The 24,698-nt window shown below is 41.9% G+C and overlaps 1 protein-coding gene across 7 annotated transcripts in view; it reads right to left on the bottom strand.

The window, feature by feature from the left end:
- LOC138744408 (exocyst complex component 6-like) overlaps positions 1-24,698 on the bottom strand; it is a 177,273-nt gene that overhangs the window by 143,942 nt on the left and 8,633 nt on the right. For 3 of the 7 annotated variants that reach the window (XM_069900538.1, XM_069900539.1, XM_069900540.1), the window contains exon 1: positions 24,187-24,266. The exons of the other annotated variants lie outside the window; for them this stretch is intronic. In XM_069900538.1, the coding sequence (XP_069756639.1) occupies positions 24,187-24,251 (65 nt within the window). In that variant the 5' untranslated portion in view covers positions 24,252-24,266. Of the gene's footprint in view, positions 1-24,186; positions 24,267-24,698 lie in introns of those variants that run through there. 7 annotated transcript variants of the gene reach the window in all.

The following is a 24,698-nucleotide window of genomic DNA, read 5'->3' as shown; positions in this document are numbered from 1 at the left end:
AGGCTCTCAATAATTACTGCCACTAGAGGGCTTCCCTTAGCATTGAAGCAAGGCCAGTACCACAACGTTCTATCAAAGGGGGACAGTTACAAAGAAGTAAATTATGAAGGTTTTTTCAACCAAGTATATTATAGGAAGCTCCAAACCCAAAGATAAGATGGTAATATAAGCAGCACGTTTAGCATAGCAGTTTGCATAACACTATGAAAGCGAAGGTGAACAGATTCAAATACGGCAACTGTCTGTGAGGAGTTTGTATGTTCTCCCCACATCTGCTTGGGTTTCCTCCGGGTACTCCAGTTTCCTGCCACCCTTCAAAAAACATATGGGAATTGTAGGTTATTGGGTGTATTTGGGGGGCACAGGCTCATAAGCAAGAAGGGCCTGTCACTCTGCTGTATGTCTAAATTTAAATTGTCAAACCATTTGGAGTGCAAGAAAGATCACGAATACATGCTTCTATGGAACATAGAAAAACAAGGGATGAAAATGCAAGAGACCTGGAAAAAAATATTCATTCCATTGTAAAGCATGGGTGGGGTGCCGGAAGACTGGCTTATTTTGTGTATTTAAAAGGTTGCAAGGACCAATTACAGGCCAGCGAGCTTTGCATCAGTTGTGGCCACGTTACTGCATTCATTTCTGAGGAACACGATCTACATGCATTTTCAAAGGCAAAGTCATCTTGGCTTTGTGCATGGGATATCACGCCTCACCAATTTGATAATTTTTTTTGAAGACATGACAAAAAAGTTTGATGAGGACAGAGCAGAAGGCATCGGCTCCGTGGAGTTTAGCAAAACATTTGTTAATGTCAACATGGTAGCCTGATCCAGAAAGTCAGATCACATGGGAGTGAGCTGGCCAATTAGATACATAATTGGCTTAAAGCTAGGAGTCACAAGGTGGTAGAAGAGGGTTATTATTCAGATCGGAGGCTAGTGACCAATAGTGTGCAATAATGATCAATGCTGGGTCCACTGTCATTTGACACCTACATTAACAACTTGGATGAGAAGGCTGTTAGCACATTCCTGCATCTAGTTAGTCTAATCCTATCAGAATTTCATGCCTCCATGAGATCTTCTCATACTCATTAGAATTCAGGAAAATAATCTCTAACACAGTGGTTCTCAACAATTCCCACCCCACTCCCACACCACCTTAAACAATCCCTTACTGAGATGGTGGTGGTGAGGAAGCAGAAATGAGGTGTGAACAGGATATGAGATGGCCATGTTGAACTATATGACTATAAATATTAATGGAATACATAACCAAATTAAACAAAAATGGCTATTAAATATCATGAAAAAAGAAAAGATAGACACAATATTTGTGCAGGAAACACATCTAACTGAAGTGGAACATAATAAAGAGAGACAGGGTGGGGCACATAACGGCAGCATCACATAATTCAAAAGCCAGAGGTGTAGCTATATTAATTAATAAAAATGTACCAATCAAAATAGAGAAGCAAATAATAGATTCAGCAGGGAGGAATGTAATGATAAAGTGTCAGATATATTCAGAATTTTGGAATTTGATCAATATATATGCGTCTAATGAAGAGAATCAAAAGTTTATGCAAGATATTTTTTTGAAGAATGTAGATATGCAGGGGAATATATTGATAGGAGGGGATTTTAACTTTAATTTGGACCCAAAGTTGAATAAAACTGGACAAAAGACTAGCAAAAAGAATAAAGTGGCCAAATTTATGGTTAAATCAATGCAGGAAATGAAACTTATGGATATATGGAGGAGGCAGCACCCAAGGGAGAAGGAATTTTCATATTATTCAAGTAGGCATAAAATTCAAGGATTGATATGTTTTTGTTGTCAGCCCATATTCAAGGGAGAGTTAGGAAAACTGAATACAAAGCTAGATTGCTATCTGATCATTCACCCGTTATTAGCAATAGAACTGGAGGTCATCTCACCAAGAACATAGAGATGGAGGTTAAACTCCATGCTACATAAAAGGCAAGAATTTAGAGAGTTTATTGAACGCCAAATTAAAATGTACTTTGAAATAAATGCGGAATCAGTGAAAGACAAATTTATATTATGGGATGAAATGAAAGCTTTCATTACAGGGCAGATAATAAGTTATGTAACTAAGATGAAAAAGGACTACAATCGGGAAATAGAACAGTTGGAAAGGGAGATAGCAAGTACAGAAAAAGAACTAGCAACAAGGGATGGTGCAACAAAAAGAGAATTGGTGGACAAAAAAATAAAATACGAAACATTACAAAAGTATAAGGTGGAGAAGAACAAAGAAAATAAAGCAAAAGTATTACAAGCTAGGAGAAAAAACACACAAAATAAAAATTAAGCCTGGCAACTTAAAACAGAACAAGCTAAAAGAACTGTATTGGCATCAAGGAAAAAGGACAAACAAATTACATATAATCCAATGGAGATTAATGAGAACTTTAAGGAATTTTATGAACAATTATACCAAACTGAGAACGAGGGGAAAGATGATAAAATAAAAGAGTTTTTAGCTAAAATTGAACTGCCGAAATTGCAAGGAGGAGTAAAACAAACTGATAAGACCATTTTAAATATATGTAGTACAGTATATATTAAAAAAGCTGCCGAACAATAAAATGCCTGGAGAGGATGGATTCCCAATAGAATTCTATAAAACATTTAAAGAGTTATTAATTCCTCCTCTCCTGGAAGTAATGAAGAAACACAAAACTTGCCAGATTTATGTAACACAGCAATAATTATAGTACATCAAAGACGGGGAAAGATCCACTAAACACCATCATCATAGAGACCAATATCTCTACTTAATTCAGATTATAAGATAATAGCAAAATTATTAGTAAACAGATTGGTCAACTGTGTACCAAAAATAGTAAAACAAGATCAAACTGGATTTATCAAGAAAAGACGAACAGCGGATAACGTCTGTACATTTATTAATTTAATTCATGCAGTTCAAGGAAATAAGAAGCCAACAGTGGCTAAACTTTAGATGCAGAAAAAGCCTTTGACAGGGTAGAATGGAATTATTTATTCAAAGTATTACAGAGGTTCAATCTACCAGAAAAATATATTAATTGGATTAAAGCATTATATAATGGACCATTGGCGAAGATAACAGTAAATGGATATGTATCGAACCAATTTAAATTAAGTAGGTCAACTAGGCAGGGATGTCCACTATCTCCCTCACTGAACACTTTAGCAATTGAACCATTGGCAGAACTGATAAGAACAGAAAATAAAAGATAAAAATAAAGGAGAAGGAGTATAAAATCAGTTTATTTGCAGATGACATCACGGTATACTTAACAGAACCAGAAACATCAATAAAAGAACTACATAAGAAATTGAAGGAATATGGAGAAATATCGGGGTACAAGATCAACGCAAATAAAAGTGAAGTGATGCCAATGAGTAATGCGGATTATACAGAATTTAAAAAAGAATCACCATTTAAATGGCAAACACAAGCAATCTGATACCTAGGTATTAAATTAGATAATAACTTGTATAAACTAAATTATCAGCCACTAATAAAGAAATTGCAGGAAGACTTAGAGCATTGGAAAGAATTACTGCTAATGTTGATAGAGAGGGTAAATTGCATTAAAATGAATGTCTTCCCAAGGATACAATAATTATTTCCATCATTACCAATTCCCTTAACAGAGAAATTCTTTAATGATCTAAAGAGAATAATAAGGAAATTTTTATGGAAAGGGGGGGGGGGAAAAAAAAAAAAAAATCGAAGATAGCAACCAAGGTGGTTTGCAGTTACCAAACTTTCAAAATTATTAGAGCAGCACAATTGCATAAACGACTGGTTTCCAAAATCAAGGCTCATGGGATTTGGGGCAAAGTATTGATGTGGATTGAGAACTGGCTGGCAGGTAGAAGACAGAGAGTTGGGATAAATGGCTCGTTTTCTGAGTGGCAGGCGGTGACCAGTGGGGTGCCACAGGGATCTGTACTGGGACCCCAGCTGTTCACAATTTACATTAATGATCTGGATGAGGGGATTGGATGTAATATCTCCAAATTTGCAGATGACACTAAGCTAGAAGGGGTTGTGTGCATGGAAGAGGGGGTCAGGAAGCTCCAGTGTGATTTGGATAAATTGAGGGACTGGGCAGATACATGGCAAATGCACTACAATGTAGATAAATGTGAGGTTATCCACTTTGGTAATACAAACCGGAGGGCAGATTACTATTTGAATGGCAATAGATTAAGAGATGGGGAAGTGCAGAGAGACCTAGGGGTACTTGTACACCAGTCTCTGAAGGCGAGCATGCAGGTACAGCAGGCGGTTAAAAAGGCAAATGGTATGTTGGTCTTCATATCAAGAGGATTTGAGTATAGGAACAAGGATACCTTACTGCAGCTGTACAGGGCCTTGGTGAGACAACACCTGGAGTATTGTGTGCAGTTTTGGTCACCTTATCTAAGGAAGGATGTTCTTGCAATGGAGGGAGTGCAGAGGCGATTCACCAGGTTGATACCTGGAATGGCAGGAATGACTTATGAGGAAAGATTGCGCAAATTGGGATTGTACTCGCTGGAGTTTAGAAGATTGAGAGGGGATCTCATAGAGACATACAAAATTCTGGCATGACTGGACAGAGTGGATGCAGATGGGATGTTTCCAATGATGGGAAAATCCAGAACCCAGGGCCATGGTTTGAGGATAATAGGCAAACCATTTAGGACCGAGATGAGGAGGAATTTCTTTACCCAGAGGGTGGTGAATCTGTGGAATTCATTGCCACAGAGGGCAGTAGAGGCAGGTTAAATATATTTAATGAATATAAGAGGGAATTAGATATATTTCTTCAGTATAAGGGTATTAAAGGTTACGGAGAGAAGGCGGGGACGGGGTACTGAACTTTAAGATCAACCATGATCTCGTTGAATGGCGGAGCAGGCTCGAAGGGTCGAATGACCTACTCCTGCTCCTACCTTCTATGTTTCTATGTTTCAATTAAGATATTTATCAGATTTTTATCAGACCAAGGAAAAACCAGATTGGACTAAGATAGAGCTAGATAAAATAGGGGAGAAGGTACCGAAACATATAAAAGCCAGTACGATATAAAAGCTCACCAGTATTGCATCACTTACTCAATATATGGAAGAAGATTCACTTAGAAAGGAAAAAACCAAATTACCAAATACCAAAATTATTATTGACACAAAATCAGCTAATCCCTTTTACAATAGGTAACCTTTCCTTTTGAGAATGGGAGAGAAAATGAATTTAAAAAATAGAAAATTGTTTTTTTGGGAAATAATTTATTAACATTTGAACAAATGAAGTACAAATATGGAATATGGAACAATGTTTGCATACCATCAACTGAAAGCCTACTTAAAGGATAAATTGGGAAGCAGACTGAGATTACCAGAAGGAAGCAGCTTTGAATATGTGATTACAGACACAATGATAATAAAAAGATTTATTACGAACATGTACATCAAGCTGCAAGGAAAATGAGGAAATAAGCTATAAACCCAAACAAAAGTGGGAAAAAGATTTAAACAAAGATAAAAAATGAAACATGGGAAAAGTTATGCTCTGGAACTATGAAGAATATAATAAACACAAGGTTACACATGATACAGAATAATTGGTTACACAGGTTATAGATCACGCCCCAAAAGTTTAAAAAAATGGGATCCAACATTATCAGATAGATGTTTTCGCTGTAAGAAGGAAATGGGAACAACAGTACATGCAATTTGGGCATGTGAGAAAGTTTTAGGAAGATCTAAATCAGGTATTAAATAAAATCACAATAAACAACATACTAAAAAAATCCAGAGATCTTTCTTCTAAGTAATACAAGGATTAGGCCTCAAACTGGATGAAGCTCAAAAATTTTTTATTATGATAGCCTTAGCTGTAGCAAAAATATGTATAATGTCAACTTGGAAATCAGAAGAGAGCCTGAGAATACAGCAATGGTACATGGAAATGAATAAATGTATTCCATTGGGAAAAATAACATACAATTTAAAAAATAAAGTCACATTATTTGAGCAAATTTGGGGGCCGTACATGGAACATAACAGAGAAGGCTTGCCTCGGACCGCCATCCCCTAAAATGATAAGACGACAAAATGACTTGATCCAGTGTGTAAAAGTAGATGACACACATTTTTCTTGTTTATTTTCATTGTGTGATGAGATTGTTTAATGGTTTTATTGTATTGTATATGTTGAATGTTTAATGGATTTGGAGGGGGGGTGGGAGGTAGGGGGGAAAAAGGGGAGAAAATGCCACTGTGTATATTTAAGAGGGAAAGGTTTGTATGTATTTTGATTGATATGGCTCACAGTGTGAAAAATTAAAAAAATTAAAAAAAACAATCCCTTACTAACCATAGAGCGCTTATGCCATAGGTGCTCTTTTGTTAGTAAAGGATTACTTAAGATGGTATAGGAGTGGAAAAAAGGTCAAGAGCCTCTGCTCTAATCTATCCAGGTCTTCTTTTTCCTCCCCATATCTCAGTCCTGACAGCCCAGGAATCAGTCTGCTGAACCATTGCTGCACCCCCTCAATGAAAATAATCTCATTTTTCAGAATAGGAGATCCAAACTGTATTCAGTATTTAAATATGGGAACTCACCAAGTCCCTATACAACTGCAGCAAGACTTCTCAGCTTCTATATTCAAAGCCTCTCACGTTAAAAGGCCAGTCAACTCTCAATCATTGAAAATATTATTGTGGTTGTTGGACTTGGTCCTAGTATATTGCCACTGGAGTTCTTCAGGGTGGCTTCAGATGCTTCAATGACTTTCCCTCCATCAGAAGATCAAAACTGGGAATGGTTCTGATAATTAAGATGTTCAATTCCATTCAAATCTTAATTGTGGAAATGTCTACTTTGCTGTTTAACAAGACCTAGATAACATTCTACAAATTCTACAACCATACAAATGCTAGGAGCAAACAACAGCCAAGGAAGATCAAATACTGTAATTTTACCTTCATTAGAATCAGAATTTATCGTAATGATCATGTCATGAAATTCATTGTTTTGCGGCAGCATTACAGGAGCATATTAATATTAAAAAATTAGTGCAAAAAGAGAAAGTGAGGCAGTGTCTGCAGTTCATTGTCCATTCAGAAATCTGATGGCTGACGGGCATAATTTCATTTTGTGCTGCTGGGTGTTGGTCTTCAGACTTCTGCAGCTCCTTGCTGACGGTAGCAGTGTGAATACGGCATGGCCTCTTTGCTTTCTTAAGACATTGCCACTTGTAGATATCCTCTGTGGAGTGAAGACTGATGCCCACAATGACAGTGGTTGAGTTCACAACGCTAGTCTTTTTCGGACCTGTGGATTGGCGGCTCCAAACCAGACAGCGATGAAACCAGTCAGAATGTTCTCCATGATACATCCGTATAATTTTGCAAGTCTTTGGTGGCATACCAAATCTCCTCAAACTCCTTACAAAGGATAGCTGGTGAGCCTGCTTCATGATTGCATCGACATGGAGTCCCCAGAACAGATCTTCAGAGATAGGAACATAGGAAGTAGGAACAGGAGAAGGCCCAAAATGGCCCATCGAGCCTGCTCCGCCATTCAATAAGATCATGGCTGATCTAATTTATGACCTAACTCCACCTACCTGCCTTTTCCCCATATCCCCTAATTCCTCTATCATGTAAAAATTTATCTAACTGAATTTTAAATATGTTTAATGAAGCAGCCTCAACCACTTCCCTAGTTAGAGAATTCCAAACATTCACTATTCTCTGGGAAAAACTATTTTTCCTCATCTCTGTCCTAAATCTACTCCCCCGAATATTGAGACTGTGTCCTCTCATTTTAGTTTCCCCGGCTAGCTCAAAAAACCTTCCTACATCTATCCTATCCATATCCTTCATAATCCTTTATATTTCTATAAGATCTCCTCTCATTTTTCTGAACTCGAGCGAATACAATCCTGATACCCAGGAATTTGAAGTTTTTAAACTCTTTCCACTGCTAACCCCACGACAAGGGCTGGTTTGTGCTCTCCTGGTTTCCCCCTCCTGAAGTCCACAATCAGCTCTTTAGTTTTGATAATGTTATGATACCACTCAACTCGTTGATCTCTCTCATACTGTATGCTTCCTCATTGCCTTCTGTGATTCTGCCGACAACTGTGGTGTCATTATCAAATTTGGAGATGGCATTTGAATTATGCGTGGCCACACAATCATGGTTAAAGAGCCAATAGAGCAGTGAACGAAGCACACATCCTTGAGGTGCTCCTCCGTTGATCAACAATGAGGACAGTGATCATACTGACTATGGTCTTCTAATGAAGAAGTCAAGGATCCTGTGGCAGAGGCCCATCTTTTGGAGCTTGTTGACGAGTACTGAAGGAATAATGATGCTGAAAGCAGAGTTGGAGCCAATGAAGAGTAGTCTGATTTACGTGTTGCTGTTGTCCAGGTGATCCAGAACTGAGTGGAGAGCCAGTGATATTGGATCTGCTATGGAGCAATTTTGATGGTAGACAAATTACAGTGGGTCCAGGTCTTTGCTTAGGTACAATTAATTCTGGCCATGACCAACCTCTCAAAGTATTTCATCACAGTAGATGTGAGTGCTACAGGGCAATACTTATTGAAGCAACTCACTCTGCTCTTCTTGGACACCAGTATGATTGATGCTCTTTTGAAGCACGTGGGAACATCCGACTGCAGCAATGAGATTGAAAATGTCTGCATAACACTCCAGGTAGTTGGATGGCACAGATTTTCAGAACCCTGCCAGGTATGCTATCAAGGGCCTGACACCTTGCAAGGGTTCACTCTCTTGAAGGATGTTCTGATGTTGGCCTCAGAAACAACTTCACAGCGTTACCAGCTTCTGCAGGGATTCTAATTGGTACAGTTGAGTTCTCCTTTTCAAAGCGAGTATAAAAGGTGTTCAGTTCATCGGGTAATGAAGCATCACAGCCATTTATGGTGTTCGGCCTCATGAAAAGGACTGCAGTATTTCAAGGTATCTCACTTTCTTGGGGACAACTTTGCTTTAATTAATAAATAAAGTTAAAAGGACAAAGATTCTGCTCCATTATGTTTAATGTTAAGTTTCAGAGAAAGCCAAAAGGAAGACTATCTATTTGAGCCAAAACATGGTGATTCCTTAGGCTTTGACAATATTTAAGCTTTTATTCAGAACTACATGCAATTTCTTCTCTTCTCACTCAGGTCAGTTGCCATGTTTGTTTGATAAGAACAGATCTAGATACTCGACAAAATGCCACTAAACCAGCTGAAATTGGGAATACCTCAGTCAGACCATCTACAGAATGTTCTTAAACTAATTGTTGAACACATTTAATAAATTTCTCCCCATGAAGCCCTTTAGACTAAGAATTCCAGTCAACATGACGTTGAAATCATCTAGAACCAATGAATGCCAAAAAACAAAGGAGCCAAGTACAATCCTCAGCTGTAGAATGCCAAGCCTTGGAAAAGTTGCAAAAGTCAGTCAGTAAGGTACAGCATTTTGTCTAAACATGAAGAAACTGAAGGAGTAATGTTCAACAAGCTCAGAGACCTACAGCATAGAAACAGGGCCTTCCCAGTAATGTTACCTCTAATTTTTAGTATGCACAAAAATCTTATATTTTGCAATTTTTTTTTCTGTGACAAAAGTACGTGTGGATTGGATGTTTGTGCAAATGTAAACTCCATTTTCTGAAATATACATAAATATTTCTCGCAGCTGAAAATTCATGACTTCATGAGGTTTCAGTGTAGAAGCTTATATTTTGTTCAGCCATTCAACTTTAAACAAACTTGAAGTTCTTTTGCGCTTCACGCCCCTTTGCTTCTTTTGAATTCGAAACAGTGAATCAATAATTTTTCAATAAAAATTCAGAAGGTTATTTGCAGTATTTGAAACAAATCTTTATAAACTTTAAAATATGAAGACTGTCTGCCAAACATGGCTGCAGCTGTACAACCCTGAAAAGAAAGTGAGGTGACATAAATAAGTAATGTACAAATGTAGTATTTGAAAAGTCGACTAACTAGTGAACAGAAACAGTTAGCAAAAAGATTATTTTCAATAAGTATAATAATTAATGACTAATTTTCTTTGTGCTAGTTGCAAAACGTACATGAGCACGTACACAGGTGAGAGGGGACAGTACATTCCAGCCCACTTTTATCTTTTTAAAATTTATTTAAAATAACCACTTAGCAAACCTATTGCAATATTTCAAACTTAATCCAAATACAGGTGGTATTTTATAAAAAAGAAAAATTACAAAAGAAAAGCCTCCTATTAATCCCCCTACCCCCCCCAACAAACTAAGAAAAAAGGGTCAAGAAAACTACAAAAGAAGTACTACACTTTCTGATATCTTTAAATATATAAATATTTATAGAGACCTATAAGAAAATGTTCGAGTGTCATTTAAATTTTAATACCAACAGTTTATAAATATGGCTGCATAGTTTCCAAAATGTATATTTATCTCTTAAATTTTAAGTAATTTTCTCAAGTGGAATACAACTCCGAACCTCTGCATGCCATCTATCCATTCCCAAATCAATCAGACTTCCAAGTTATGGCCATACATTTTCTAACTATTGCCAAAAAATTTGAATTTTTTTTTTATAAATCCCCCTAATATTGCCCAGTAAAAATAACATTGGATCCTGTGGGAATTTTACTCCAGTTATTTGTTCTAATTACTCATTTCAAGCCAAAAAGGTTTAATTGTGGAACACTGCCAAATTGAATGCAAAAAAAACTTTTTTGATCACATCTAACACAAATCTCAATAAGTATAGTTCATATTACATAACTTTTGTGGTGTTAAATACAACTTATGAATAAAATTATATTGAACTAACCGATCTCACATTTTTTGTACTTTTCATACTCTCTTAATATGATAGGAGCAAGGGGGAGACGGCGGCCCCGGCCTCGGTCGAGTGGGGCAGGGGGAGGCCCCGATCCGGGCAGAGAGTGGGAGGCGGCAGCCCCAGTCCAGGCACAGGGTGAGCTGCGGCGGCCTCGGCCCCGGTCCGCGCAGTATGGACCGACCTAGGAGGGGAGGCAGGCCCCTACAGCCCGGGTAAGAAACCTGCATAGGAGAAGGCCACTCCGATAAAACCTACGACCCAAGGACCTCGCTGCCACGTCCCAGCTTGCTTGGCCACGGCACACGAACCATGGGTGTAAAGGGTGGGGCCAGTACTGCGCGCACTGCACTCCACCTAAAAGCTCCTTTGCGCAGGCCCGAGGACAGGTCCACGTCCCCCCCCTCCACGTCCCCCCCCTCCACGTCCCCCCCCTCCACGTCCCCCCCTCCACGTCCCCCCCCTCCACGTCCCCCCCCTCCACGTCCCCCCCCTCCACGTCCCCCCCCTCCACGTCCCCCCCCTCCACGTCCCCCCCCTCCACGTCCCCCCCCTCCACGTCCCCCCCTCCACGTCCCCCCCCTCCACGTCCCCCCCCTCCACGTCCCCCCCCTCCACGTCCCCCCCCTCCACGTCCCCCCCCCTCCACGTCCCCCCCCTCCACGTCCCCCCCCTCCACGTCCCCCCCCTCCACGTCCCCCCCCTCCACGTCCCCCCCCTCCACGTCCCCCCCCTCCACGTCCCCCCCCTCCACGTCCCCCCCCTCCACGTCCCCCCCCTCCACGTCCCCCCCCTCCACGTCCCCCCCCTCCACGTCCCCCCCCTCCACGTCCCCCCCCTCCACGTCCCCCCCCTCCACGTCCCCCCCCTCCACGTCCCCCCCCTCCACGTCCCCCCCCTCCACGTCCCCCCCCTCCACGTCCCCCCCTCCACGTCCCCCCCCTCCACGTCCCCCCCCTCCACGTCCCCCCCCTCCACGTCCCCCCCCTCCACGTCCCCCCCCTCCACGTCCCCCCCCTCCACGTCCCCCCCCTCCACGTCCCCCCCCTCCACGTCCCCCCCCTCCACGTCCCCCCCCTCCACGTCCCCCCCCTCCACGTCCCCCCCCTCCACGTCCCCCCCCTCCACGTCCCCCCCCTCCACGTCCCCCCCCTCCACGTCCCCCCCTCCACGTCCCCCCCCTCCACGTCCCCCCCCTCCACGTCCCCCCCCTCCACGTCCCCCCCCTCCACGTCCCCCCCCTCCACGTCCCCCCCCTCCACGTCCCCCCCCTCCACGTCCCCCCCTCCACGTCCCCCCCCTCCACGTCCCCCCCCTCCACGTCCCCCCCCTCCACGTCCCCCCCCTCCACGTCCCCCCCCCTCCACGTCCCCCCCCTCCACGTCCCCCCCCTCCACGTCCCCCCCCTCCACGTCCCCCCCTCCACGTCCCCCCCCTCCACGTCCCCCCCCTCCACGTCCCCCCCCTCCACGTCCCCCCCCTCCACGTCCCCCCCCTCCACGTCCCCCCCCTCCACGTCCCCCCCCTCCACGTCCCCCCCCTCCACGTCCCCCCCCTCCACGTCCCCCCCCTCCACGTCCCCCCCCTCCACGTCCCCCCCCTCCACGTCCCCCCCCTCCACGTCCCCCCCCTCCACGTCCCCCCCCTCCACGTCCCCCCCCTCCACGTCCCCCCCCTCCACGTCCCCCCCTCCACGTCCCCCCCTCCACGTCCCCCCCCTCCACGTCCCCCCCCTCCACGTCCCCCCCCTCCACGTCCCCCCCCTCCACGTCCCCCCCCTCCACGTCCCCCCCCTCCACGTCCCCCCCCTCCACGTCCCCCCCCTCCACGTCCCCCCCCTCAAAAGATGCTCACAAACTCAAGCTAGCATGCTGGAACATCAGAACCATGCTAGACAAGGCTGACAGCCACCGACCTGAACGTCGGTCTGCCCTCATTGCACATGAACTCCTCAGACTTGACATCGACATAGCCGCTCTCAGTGAAGTCCGCCTGGCAGATGTAGGCAGCCTCCAAGAACGCGGCGCGGGCTACACACTATACTGGTCTGGCAAGCCTTCGGATGAACGACGCCTATCTGGTGTAGGCTTCATGGTCAAGAGCTTCATTGCCTCCAAACTCGAAAACCTTCCGACAGGCCTCTCGGACCGAATCATGTCCATGCAACTCCCCCTTCAAAACAAGCGTCACATTACCCTCATCAGTGTCTATGCTCCAACCCTCCAGGCGGAACCAGCAGAAAAGGACAAGTTCTACACCGACCTGCGCAACCTCATCCAACGCACCCCTACAGCCGACAAGGTTGTCATCCTGGGCGACTTCAACGCTCGTGTCGGCAAAGACTCAGAAACCTGGCCAGGAATCCTGGGCAAGCATGGCGTCGGCAAGTGCAACGACAATGGGCGCCTCCTGTTGGAGCTCTGCGCAGAACAGCGGCTTGTGATCACAAACACCCTTTTTCAGCAGAGGGACAGCCTTAAGACCACCTGGATGCATCCCCGATCCAAACACTGGCACCTCCTGGACTACATCCTGGTGCGAGAAAGTGACAAACGAGATGTGCTCCACACCAGGGTCATGCCTAGCGCGGAATGCCACACTGACCACCGGCTGGTTCGCTGCAAGCTCAACCTTCACTTCAAACCAAAGCCCAGGAACAATAAAGCCCCCAGAAAGAGGTTCAATGTTGGAAACCTGCAGTCAGACGAAGCGAGAGGAAACTTCCAGGAAAACCTCAAAGCAAAGCTCGACGATGCAACCCGCCTCACGGACCCGTCCCCTGAAACCCTCTGGGATCAGTTGAAGACTACCATACTGCAATCCACTGAAGAGGTACTGGGCTTCTCCTCCAGGAAAAACAAGGACTGGTTTGACGAAAACAGCCAGGAAATCCAGGAGATGCTGGCAAAGAAGCGAGCTGCCCACCAGGCTCACCAAAGCCGTCCTGTCCAGAGAAGAAACAAGCCTTCCGTCGCGCATGCAGCCATCTTCAGCGCAAACTCCGGGAGATCCAAAATGAGTGGTGGACTAGCCTCGCCAAACGAACCCAGCTCAGCGCGGACATTGGCGACTTCAGGGGTTTCTACGAGGCTCTAAAGGCTGTGTACGGCCCCGCACCCCAAGTCCAAAGCCCGCTGCGCAGCTCAGACGGCAAAGTCCTCCTCAGCGACAAGATCTCCATCCTCAACCGATGGTCAGAACACTTCCAATCTCTTTTCTGTGCCAACCGCTCAGTCCAAGATTCCGCCCTGCTCCAGCTCCAGCTCCCTCAACAGCCCCTAAGGCTAGAGCTGGATGAGGTTCCCACCCTGGATGAGACGTATAAGGCAATCGAACAACTGAAAAGTGGCAAAGCAGGAGGTATGGATGGAATCCCCCCAGAAGTCTGGAAGGCTGGCGGCAAAACTCTGCATGCCAAACTGCATGAGTTTTTCAAGCTTTGTTGGGACCAAGGTAAACTGCCTCAGGATCTTCGTGATGCCACCATCATCACCCTGTACAAAAACAAAGGCGAGAAATCAGACTGCTCAAACTACAGGGGAATCACGTTGCTCTCCATTGCAGGCAAAATCTTCGCTAGGATTCTACTAAATAGAATAATACCTAGTGTCGCCGAGAATATTCTCCCAGAATCACAGTGCGGCTTTCGCGCCAACAGAGGAACTACTGACATGGTCTTTGCCCTCAGACAGCTCCAAGAAAAATGCAGAGAACAAAACAAAGGACTCTACATCACCTTTGTTGACCTCACCAAAGCCTTCGACACCGTGAGCAGGAAAGGGCTTTGGCAAATACTAGAGCGCATCGGATGTCCCCCAAAGTTCCTCAACATGATTATCCAACTGCACGAAAACCAACAAGGTCGGGTCAGATACAGCAATGAGCTCTCTGAACCCTTCTCCATTAACAATGGCGTGAAGCAAGGCTGTGTTCTGGCACCAACCCTCTTTTCAATCTTCTTCAGCATGATGCTGAACCAAGCCATGAAAGACCCCAACAATGAAGACGCTGTTTACATCCGGTACCGCACGGATGGCAGTCTCTTCAATCTGAGGCGCCTGCAAGCTCACACCAAGACACAAGAGAAACTTGTCCGTGAACTACTCCTTGCAGACGATGCCGCTTTAGTTGCCCATTCAGAGCCAGCTCTTCAGCGCTTGACGTCCTGCTTTGCGGAAACTGCCAAAATGTTTGGCCTGGAAGTCAGCCTGAAGAAAACTGAGGTCCTCCATCAGCCAGCTCCCCACCATGATTACCAGCCCCCCCACATCTCCATCGGGCACACAAAACTCAAAACGGTCAACCAGTTTACCTATCTCGGCTGCACCATTTCATCAGATGCAAGGATCGACAATGAGATAGACAACAGACTCGCCAAGGCAAATAGCGCCTTTGGAAGACTACACAAAAGAGTCTGGAAAAACAACCAACTGAAAAACCTCACAAAGATAAGCGTATACAGAGCCGTTGTCATACCCACACTCCTGTTCGGCTCCGAATCATGGGTCCTCTACCGGCACCACCTACGGCTCCTAGAACGCTTCCACCAGCGTTGTCTCCGCTCCATCCTCAACATCCATTGGAGCGCTTACATCCCTAACGTCGAAGTACTCGAGATGGCAGAGGTCGACAGCATCGAGTCCACGCTGCTGAAGATCCAGCTGCGCTGGATGGGTCACGTCTCCAGAATGGAGGACCATCGCCTTCCCAAGATCGTGTTATATGGCGAGCTCTCCACTGGCCACCGTGACAGAGGTGCACCAAAGAAAAGGTACAAGGACTGCCTAAAGAAATCTCTTGGTGCCTGCCATATTGACCACCGCCAGTGGGCTGATAACGCCTCAAACCGTGCATCTTGGCGCCTCACAGTTTGGCGGGCAGCAACCTCCTTTGAAGAAGACCGCAGAGCCTACCTCACTGACAAAAGGCAAAGGAGGAAAAACCCAACACCCAACCCCAACCAACCAATTTTCCCCTGCAACCGCTGCAATCGTGTCTGCCTGTCCCGCATCGGACTTGTCAGCCACAAACGAGCCTTCAGCTGACGTGGACTTTTTACCCCCTCCATAAATCTTCGTCCGCGAAGCCAAGCCAAAGAAAAGAATATGATAATAACAAAATTTTGTATTTTCCAATATCTTAAACTTTTTCTTCATTCTATTAAAAGTAATAAATGTTATGGTTTCAAAAAAAGTTTTTAATACCACAATTTTTCCCAAATTGTTAAAAGTTTATTTTCAATAGAAAATGAAATAAATCTATTTTGAAATAAAGGTGTTCATGCAGACACTAAACCTCTTCCTCCAATCTCTTTATCAACTTTATTCTAAAGTTCAATTAAATTTACCAGCATGAGGTTTCTCTATTTGCTATTAACAATATTGCATTCCATTTATAAATAAAATGCTGTGATTGTTTCTCCTATTTTATCAAGTTAAATATTCACCAATGCTAGAACATGATTTAAATCATACATTACATTAATAAATCTCAACTGTGCTGCTTTATAATAATTCATAAAATTGGGGAGCTGTAAACCTCCTAAATCATATTTCCACATCAATTTCTCCCAAGAAACTCTCTTACCATAAAAATGTTCTAACACAAACATTTAATTCCTTTAAAGTTTTGAAGAATGAAATCAATTGAAATATTGTATCAAGGAAAAACATTATTCTTAACACAATTTACTCTATCCAAAGTAATAGGTAATATTTCATTTTCCAAATCCTCTTTAATTAAGATAAATAATTTAATTTAAATAATTTTGTCAAATTTGATTTCACATAAATACATAGCTATTTATTCCAAGATCTGGCAATCTAGATTCAATTACTTTCTTACATTTCTCATAATCTCCATTAACTAAAGATGTCATTTCATTTTTCTCCCAATTGATTTTATAATCCAAAATGGCTCTATATTCTTTCATTCTAATTTTTAAGTTGTTGCAAAGTATTTAAAGGATCTGTAAATATATCAAAACATCATCTACAAATAAACATTTTGTATTCTTCTTGCTTCACCTTAATACCCAAAATCTTTGAATCTTGTCTTATTAATTCAGCTAACGGTTCTATTGCTAAAACAAATAAAGCTATAACAGTGGTCAATCTTGTCTACTTGATCTCATTAATTTAAAAAATGTTGAAATCTGTCCATATTTCACTACTTTTGCAATGCTTTTTTTTATATACAACATTTTAACCCAATCTACATTTCTCTAAAACTTTAAAGAGGAAATCCCATTCTAATCTTACATGCGGCAGAGAAACCCCTCTATGAATGCTCCATGTATGCAGCCACATGGAATTCTGGGAGGGCAGGTCTGCCATCGATTTTTCCCTTTGTAGGTGATAGTGCTACCAACTTTCCCACACTTTACAAGTTGTGTGCTATACCCCTACAAACTTCTCCATGCTGTATAAATTGAGTGCTATAGCGCTACCTATTTTCCCACCCTGTTTAAAAATTGTCCACTATTACTATTTATTGCTCGCACTTTCCCACGGTCCCTTATAAAGATTTATATAGGTCAGCACAACAACGACAGTGGTTGAAGGGCTCATACTGTGTTGTACATAAAGTTTCAATATGCTATAATTTTGCATGATTAATTTTGTTCAAGTATAAGATCATAATACATTGATCAGGATTTAGGGCAGGTTCACCATCACGGTGTCATAACGTCACCAGTAGAAGGTAGAACAGTCCTAATCCCAGGGATGGCTCCTTGCAAGTGTGAAAGCATTCAGTGTCCCAGTTAGGAGTGGTCAAGTGTGAAAAGCCAAACCCCCATTCCTATCCCAGGACACTGAACAGCCAATTTAATGGGATAAAAGTGTGAAAGGGCTTTAAAGATACAAAATTGCAAAGTGAAATAAAATGGCAGTCCTGCTGTTCCGAAGGATCCTACCACCCAGCCCTATTGTCTCCACACAGGCTTTTAATGTCCTGTTAAAGGAACCGATGATGGTGTTTTATTAAAATCCTGTGACCACAGGGTCTGGACCCACGGCACCTGTGTATGGCAGCGGCCATGAGAGGTAGTAGACTCAAGGGGAGCAGGGAGTGGAACACTGATACCCCTGTTGAGAAGGAGAAGCAGAATTGACCACGGAGGTGGACCAGCGAGGGGCCCTGCGACTGAACGATACGCACAGGCAATGAGAAATTTGCGACTTGTAGGCAAGGAACCTATTCAGGTTGCAAGCAACTGGAGGTCAAAAGACTTGCACCAGGCTACAGGCTTCTGGAAACTAGCCCATGAGAACCAGGTATTGGAACCACAATTCAAGAAGGGCCACAGCCAAAGGGGCCTCAGATCATGCCAGAGGTTTGAATCTGGGCTTGTGCATCTATAGAGGCCATGGGAACGATGGTGGAGCATTCACGAACAGTCACTCTTGAGGGAACTCTTTCCCTGAGAAGAAGGGGCCTTGGTCAATGCTAATGGCAAATCTTTGCTTGCCATATGATAGATTAAAGACAATTTTGTGTAATATTCCATTTCCATTTTATTACATGACAACATTGCATTTCTGTTTTATTACATGATAATAAATAGCATCTGATCAGATCTGATCCAAAACGTAGACTGCAGATTATTGAATTTGCTGAAGAGTTTGATTTTTATAATAGTTATTTGCAGATTGACAGTACAAAAACTTGTGGCTTATAATTTATGTTCATTTTATACAAAACATCTTACTAGTTTAGAAAGCATGAAATATACCCAAAAGATGGAGATGGGAAATTATAAAATAAATTGAAAATTCCTCAAAGAGATAAACAGAATGCTTGTTCTTTGTAACCAATAACCAATTCATTCAATCTCATTCATTCTCAAGCTAAACATACACATATAACACAGTAGTAAAACAAAGTCTGCATAGTGGTTGGAGTTAAAAACCACAATGCTGGAGAAACTCAGCAGGTTAAGGTTAATAGCCAACATTTCAGGCTTGAACCCTTCATATCAAGGAGTGTCTCCACCATTGTATTTTTACATACAGCCTGGTAACAGACCCTTTCAGCCCACAAGCCCATGCTTCCAAACTACCCTAAATAACCTACAACCCTCGTACATTTTGAAAGGTGAGGGAAACCAGAGCACCCTGAGGAAATACGCATTCTCGAAGAAAATTCCTTACAGACAGCACCGGATTTGAACTCCGTCCGGTTGCTGGCGCTGTAACAGCATTGCACTAACTGCTACACTAACCATGCCACCAACAATTCACAGAATGCATTGTTGGCCAATTTCACAGTATAATTTCTTATACTGTGAAAGAACAGTTTAAAGTGATACAAGTTACACTTGTATAATTGGCCTTACATTGAAAGTCACTTCAACTTTGAGAATAGTCTGCACCCAAATATAAAAGGCAGACTATTTTCAAAGCATTTCATTTTATCACTGCTGATAATGAATGGTGTAATTAACCTCATTCTCAAGATGAAACTAAGTTTACATTTCATGTCAGTTACAAACATTGTGCATACAAGATAGACAATGACACAGAGCATTTGATACAATTACATGGGGAGAAAGCCGTTAACTATACCAAATAAAATTAGGCCAGGTAGGAAAATTGAATAGCTCAGCTGGAAGATAAATCAAGTGACCTAGAATTATACAATTTAGAAACATAGACAGTTTCTAAAATTAAACAGGGAAGGTTGGACCAACAGACACCAGGGAAGGATGCAAGAGTTGTAGGCAAATGAACAGAATCTTTCATTTACAGTTGAAGTTGAGTGACTGAAGAGTCTGTACTGGTAAAGCCAATGCTATTATTTTCCTTGAATGACCAATGCACAATGAACAAACTGTTCCATCTACATAACACCTGCAACTTCACCTTCAGTCAAACTACCAACAAAATGGAATAGCTTTCCAGTGATGACGGCACATCAGAAAAAAAATATTCAAAGAACTCCCGTGCCCCTTATAATCTTTAGATTGCTCCTGCTATAAGGACCCTTTGTATTGTTTCAATATGCCTGACAATCAGAGGCACTTAATATATTTTTCAAAAAAAATTGTGATGTATGGGTATATCCCACTTTATGAAACTAAAGCGCTCCAATGAAACCTTTCGTAAGCTGAAATGGAGTAAAGCAAAGACCCATTCACTACTAATGGAAACTATTTTCGTAACAGCAAAAACCCATGCAAATCCTTTTGTAAAAGAGAACACTGTTTTCTTCATAAAAATTAATTTTCATGATTCAAGTATTCGTAAAGCGAGGTATACCTGTATTTAAATACATTAACTGATGCAAGATTAAGCTTTTTTTTTTTAAATTCACCATTCAGGTTTGAGATATACTCAAATGAATGGGGGTCATGCTCAGAAAGCTAGTCACAGTTGGTTTAGAGTTGAGATAACAAATACAAAAAAAGCATTCAGCCTCTCAGCTCAGCATGACTGGTCTCCAACAGCTGGGCAAGCAACAAAAATTGGTTGGAGTGAACTGCACCACAAAGATCTACCACAGAGGTCTGTGGGTGCAGCTCTCCCTCTCAATAACAGAGAAGAACCTGGTCATCAGGTGCAAGTGCAAATGTACCTGATGGACATGTATGGTTATGACATGAAGGATGTGAAGAGACTTTCCTTTTTGTAGGTAATTTATTGTGAATAAAGTCTTTTTTTTAATTAAAAAGGTCTCCAATAGCCAAGACTCATTCCAAGTATTCCACCAGAACAAGAGATCAGCTGCATCTGATCTGTATATCATTTATTCTTCTGCAGTATATTTCAAACAAATTTGGACCAATGATTTACAAAAATGTCAACTTTCCATCGAGACAGAATGAGGTCGCAGCAAGCCGTTTTCAAGTGGACAGAAAAAATTCCATAACATTTTCTCAAAGATCAAAAGGAAAGTGACTCTGGTATCCTTATTTATCCTTCACTTAAAATTACTAAAGATAGATTTGATCATTACCATACACCATTTTTCTAAGAATTTAGATTTACTGCAACTATGCTTTGTATATTAAAACTATGCGAACATGTTTAAAAAGTATTTGGCAATGTCCTGAAAGATAAAAGCTATACAAATTCCACTTTTTAAAAACTATGCACGTGGCAAGGGAAATTTAGAGGTGTGACTCCATAGAGGGGAAAGTGCAGGTGCACCCATGCTGAAATACAAGATGGAAAATCTTCCTTTTAACATCATGATCCATCAGTCCTGCATGCACATCTGGTGCAACTTTAATTTTGTAAACACCTTTCCTAACCTCAATACCCCAAGTTCTTTACAGCCATTCAAAAATTCAATCACTATTATTTTTGAAAGAAGTTATTATTTTTGCAAAGAGAGGGAGGGCAATTGTGTAAAAGTAATCTTCATAATGCTGCACCATTACATTCACCTTTCTCTCCCTCCCCCCACCCCCCCCCCCCCCATATGTATTTTTTAAGCATCAAAAACAACTTGGCACACATTATACAGATGTATATTGCGCTCCTATTTTCTTTCATTTTTTAAAAAGAGGAAAACCAACACACATACAGTAATGTTCACATACACCCTCAGATGCACACCTATCACCCCCCCCAAAAAAAACTCCCTGACCACTTTGGCACCTTTGCTGACAGTATCATCAGTATATTACCAATTGTACTGGTACAACCATCTCACAGTTAGTCTTTTACTCCATAAGCACTCATAATTCAGAGAAAAAACAAAGGGTTGCCATTTGTAGAAATTTTTTTCCAGTGGAACCTCTTAAAGTGTATTTGGTTTTCTCCAGTTTAATGAAGAAACTGATATCCTTAATCCACTGTATAATAGAAGGACCCCTATCGGACTCCCAGTGTAATAAGATTATCTGCTTGGCTAATAGGGACATAAATGCTATCGCGTCTTTCAGCAGGGAATTTAGGGAGTTGGAGATTCCAAATATTGCAGTCAACATGCAGGGTTGCAAATTGACTTAATTTTTTGGATAGAGTACGGAGGTCTCTGCTCCAGAACCCTTGTATTTTGGGGCACTGATAAAACATGCGACTTAGGTGGCAAGGAGAATAATTACATCTATTGCATTTGCCCTCTATTTCAGGCTAACAGTCTGGATTTTGAAAAGTAAACTCTGGGCAACACCTTGAACTGAACGAGTCCCAAATGACCACAGGAGGTGGCAGAATGGACTTTCAAACAGACTCTTCCCACAATTTCTGTTCAATTTCCAATTCTTGCTCCCATTCTTTAATTTGGAAAGTGAATGATTTTTAATTAACAGAATACTGTAGAACTAAACATTTTTGAAATTGTCTCGCTCACTTCTGGATTAGTTCTGATATTAGAGTTGTTTGGCAGGTAACTGAAGGAAATTTGAGAAAGCTTTTGAAATTAAATGTTGAATTTGAAAGTAACAAAATGAGTGTGATGCAGGTGAGCCATGTGTGTGTGAGACACAGATATGAAGCTGCTATACACTCCATCTGCATAATGATCTTGAAGACATTTGATATCTTTAGTTTGCCATGTATTTAAAAAAGAAATCAGTGACCCGAAGGTGAAAATAAGTAAATGTTATTTAAGGGACCCTGAACTAATGCCACTGCCTATAGAAAGTGATGTCTAATCTGGTACCAAATATTTACTACTGGGTTAGTTGGTGCAGTTTGAGGGTTTTGAGGATAATGAAGAAAATACCATGGCAGGGTAAAGATGACGACTTACAAGACCCTTCCAGTTTACACTGCTCAGGGGAATGCATTAGTGATTTAGTGCATGTATCTATATCTATCTATAGATCGATATATCGGTCGATATACCTATAGCCACACCTATAGCCACACCTATAGCCACACCTATAGCCACACCTATAGCCACACCTATAGCCACACCTATAGCCACACCTATAGCCACACCTATAGCCACACCTATAGCCACACCTATAGCCACACCTATAGCCACACCTATAGCCACACCTATAGCCACACCTATAGCCACACCTATAGCCACACCTATAGCCACACCTATAGCCACACCTATAGCCACACCTATAGCCACACCTATAGCCACACCTATAGCCACACCTATAGCCACACCTATAGCCACACCTATAGCCACACCTATAGCCATATATGCTGCCCAGTAGTAAAATTGGAAATTGGTAAGTGCCAGTCTTCCATTATCCTTAGAGTTTCGCAGTAATGCTTTTCAGACCCTTGAAGATTTCCCATTTCAAGTAAAAGAAGAAATTATTCTATCTCGTGAAAAACTATTTGGAAGGAGGGAATGGTTTGAAACAAGCAAAAGAATCTTGGAAAATGTTCATTTTGACTATATTTATTCTACCCATTAGTGGTAGAGGCAAATTGCTCCATCGGTGAAAATCTGATTTCCCCTGTTTGATAAGAGAAATAACTTTTTTTAAAATGAGGAGATTGGAGAATGTGTATGTGATGTTTACACCTAGGTACTTGAAACCTGAACGACTAAATTGAAAATGCAGATCTGATTGGTTAAGTTGCAGAGCTGCTCTATTGACCAGGATAACAGTCTTTCTTTTGAAGATTTAATTTATAACCTGAAAAAGAGCCAAGCTCCTCCAGAATGGATAGAGTGCTTCTCTGCGGGTCTGTTACAAACAGCAGCAAATAATCAACATACAATGAAATTCTTTTCAAGTTCTTTTCATTTTAGACAGTGCATTTAAAGGTAGGGGAAGACTGCAAGACAATTGATAATTTTTCGATTGCAATGGCAAAGAGATAAGGGGATACATTTGTTGGGTACTGCATTCCAACACAATACTCTTAGTGAGTATTGTTTGTGTGAACTGATGCTTGTGGTGTAGTATATGAAAGGCAATCATTAATGGTCACCAATAAAGAGAAATTTAATTGATACAAGATTGACAGTATAACATTGGTATTATAGCTTTCTAATTTCTGACTTAATTTTTGAAACTTTCCAAACAAGACTAGCCATCCAAATGGAAACAATTGCTCTGATTTACAGACTGTAACGATGCTAGCTACCAACCTCAAAGATAATGGCCTTAAAAATCCACCAATGATATGGAGACCATTGTTGGATATTTGCTGCTGTAAGGCATCAGTTCAATAAGATCCCAGACACACAACAGATGCAATGTCATTGCGCTGACTGGACTATTAATTTTAATATTCCCAATGGACAGCAAGATTCTGTATGAACAGGGACATCTTTTAAACAGAACTGGACTGAAGCACAATGAGCTGATTTAATAGGTGTACAAGATTATAATAAGCTTAGATAGGAAGAACACCTATATACATACTCACTCACATGCCAGAGTGGGTGCTTGGAATGCATTGCTGGGGTAGATCTGGAGGCTGATACAAAAGGAACATGAAAACAAAAAACTCAGATTGGCACATTAATGTCAGAAAAAGAGTTATGGGTGTGGGGTAGGGGAAAATTAGAATGTTTTCACAGTTCAGCATAGTGAACTGAGGAGACGGTAGTGTCCTGCAATGTTTTACATGAAGTGCAATTCTGAATTGAGACGCAGAACCAATATATGGGGAAAAGATTGGATTGAGGGAAAAATCAAAAAGATGTGAATTAAAAATCAGTGGAAAAAGGGAATTATAGGAAACATTTTAGAGTTAAAACATCAAATTCAAAATTCAACATCTTGAAAAATTATAAAGAAATTAGAATTCACCTACACATTAGCTTAATGAAAGAAGTGACTTACCAGAATGAGGCCTAGGCCACTGACATCAACTATTCTGTTCTCATGTATAGGGAGACCCCTGCGACTATTTTGGGGGTTTTTTTTGAAAAAAATGGCT

This window comes from Narcine bancroftii, chromosome 10 (assembly GCF_036971445.1).
Source record: "Narcine bancroftii isolate sNarBan1 chromosome 10, sNarBan1.hap1, whole genome shotgun sequence".
NCBI lineage: Eukaryota > Metazoa > Chordata > Chondrichthyes > Torpediniformes > Narcinidae > Narcine > Narcine bancroftii.
The sequence above is the reverse complement of the archived record's forward strand: the minus strand, read 5'-3'. Positions and strand labels throughout refer to the sequence as shown.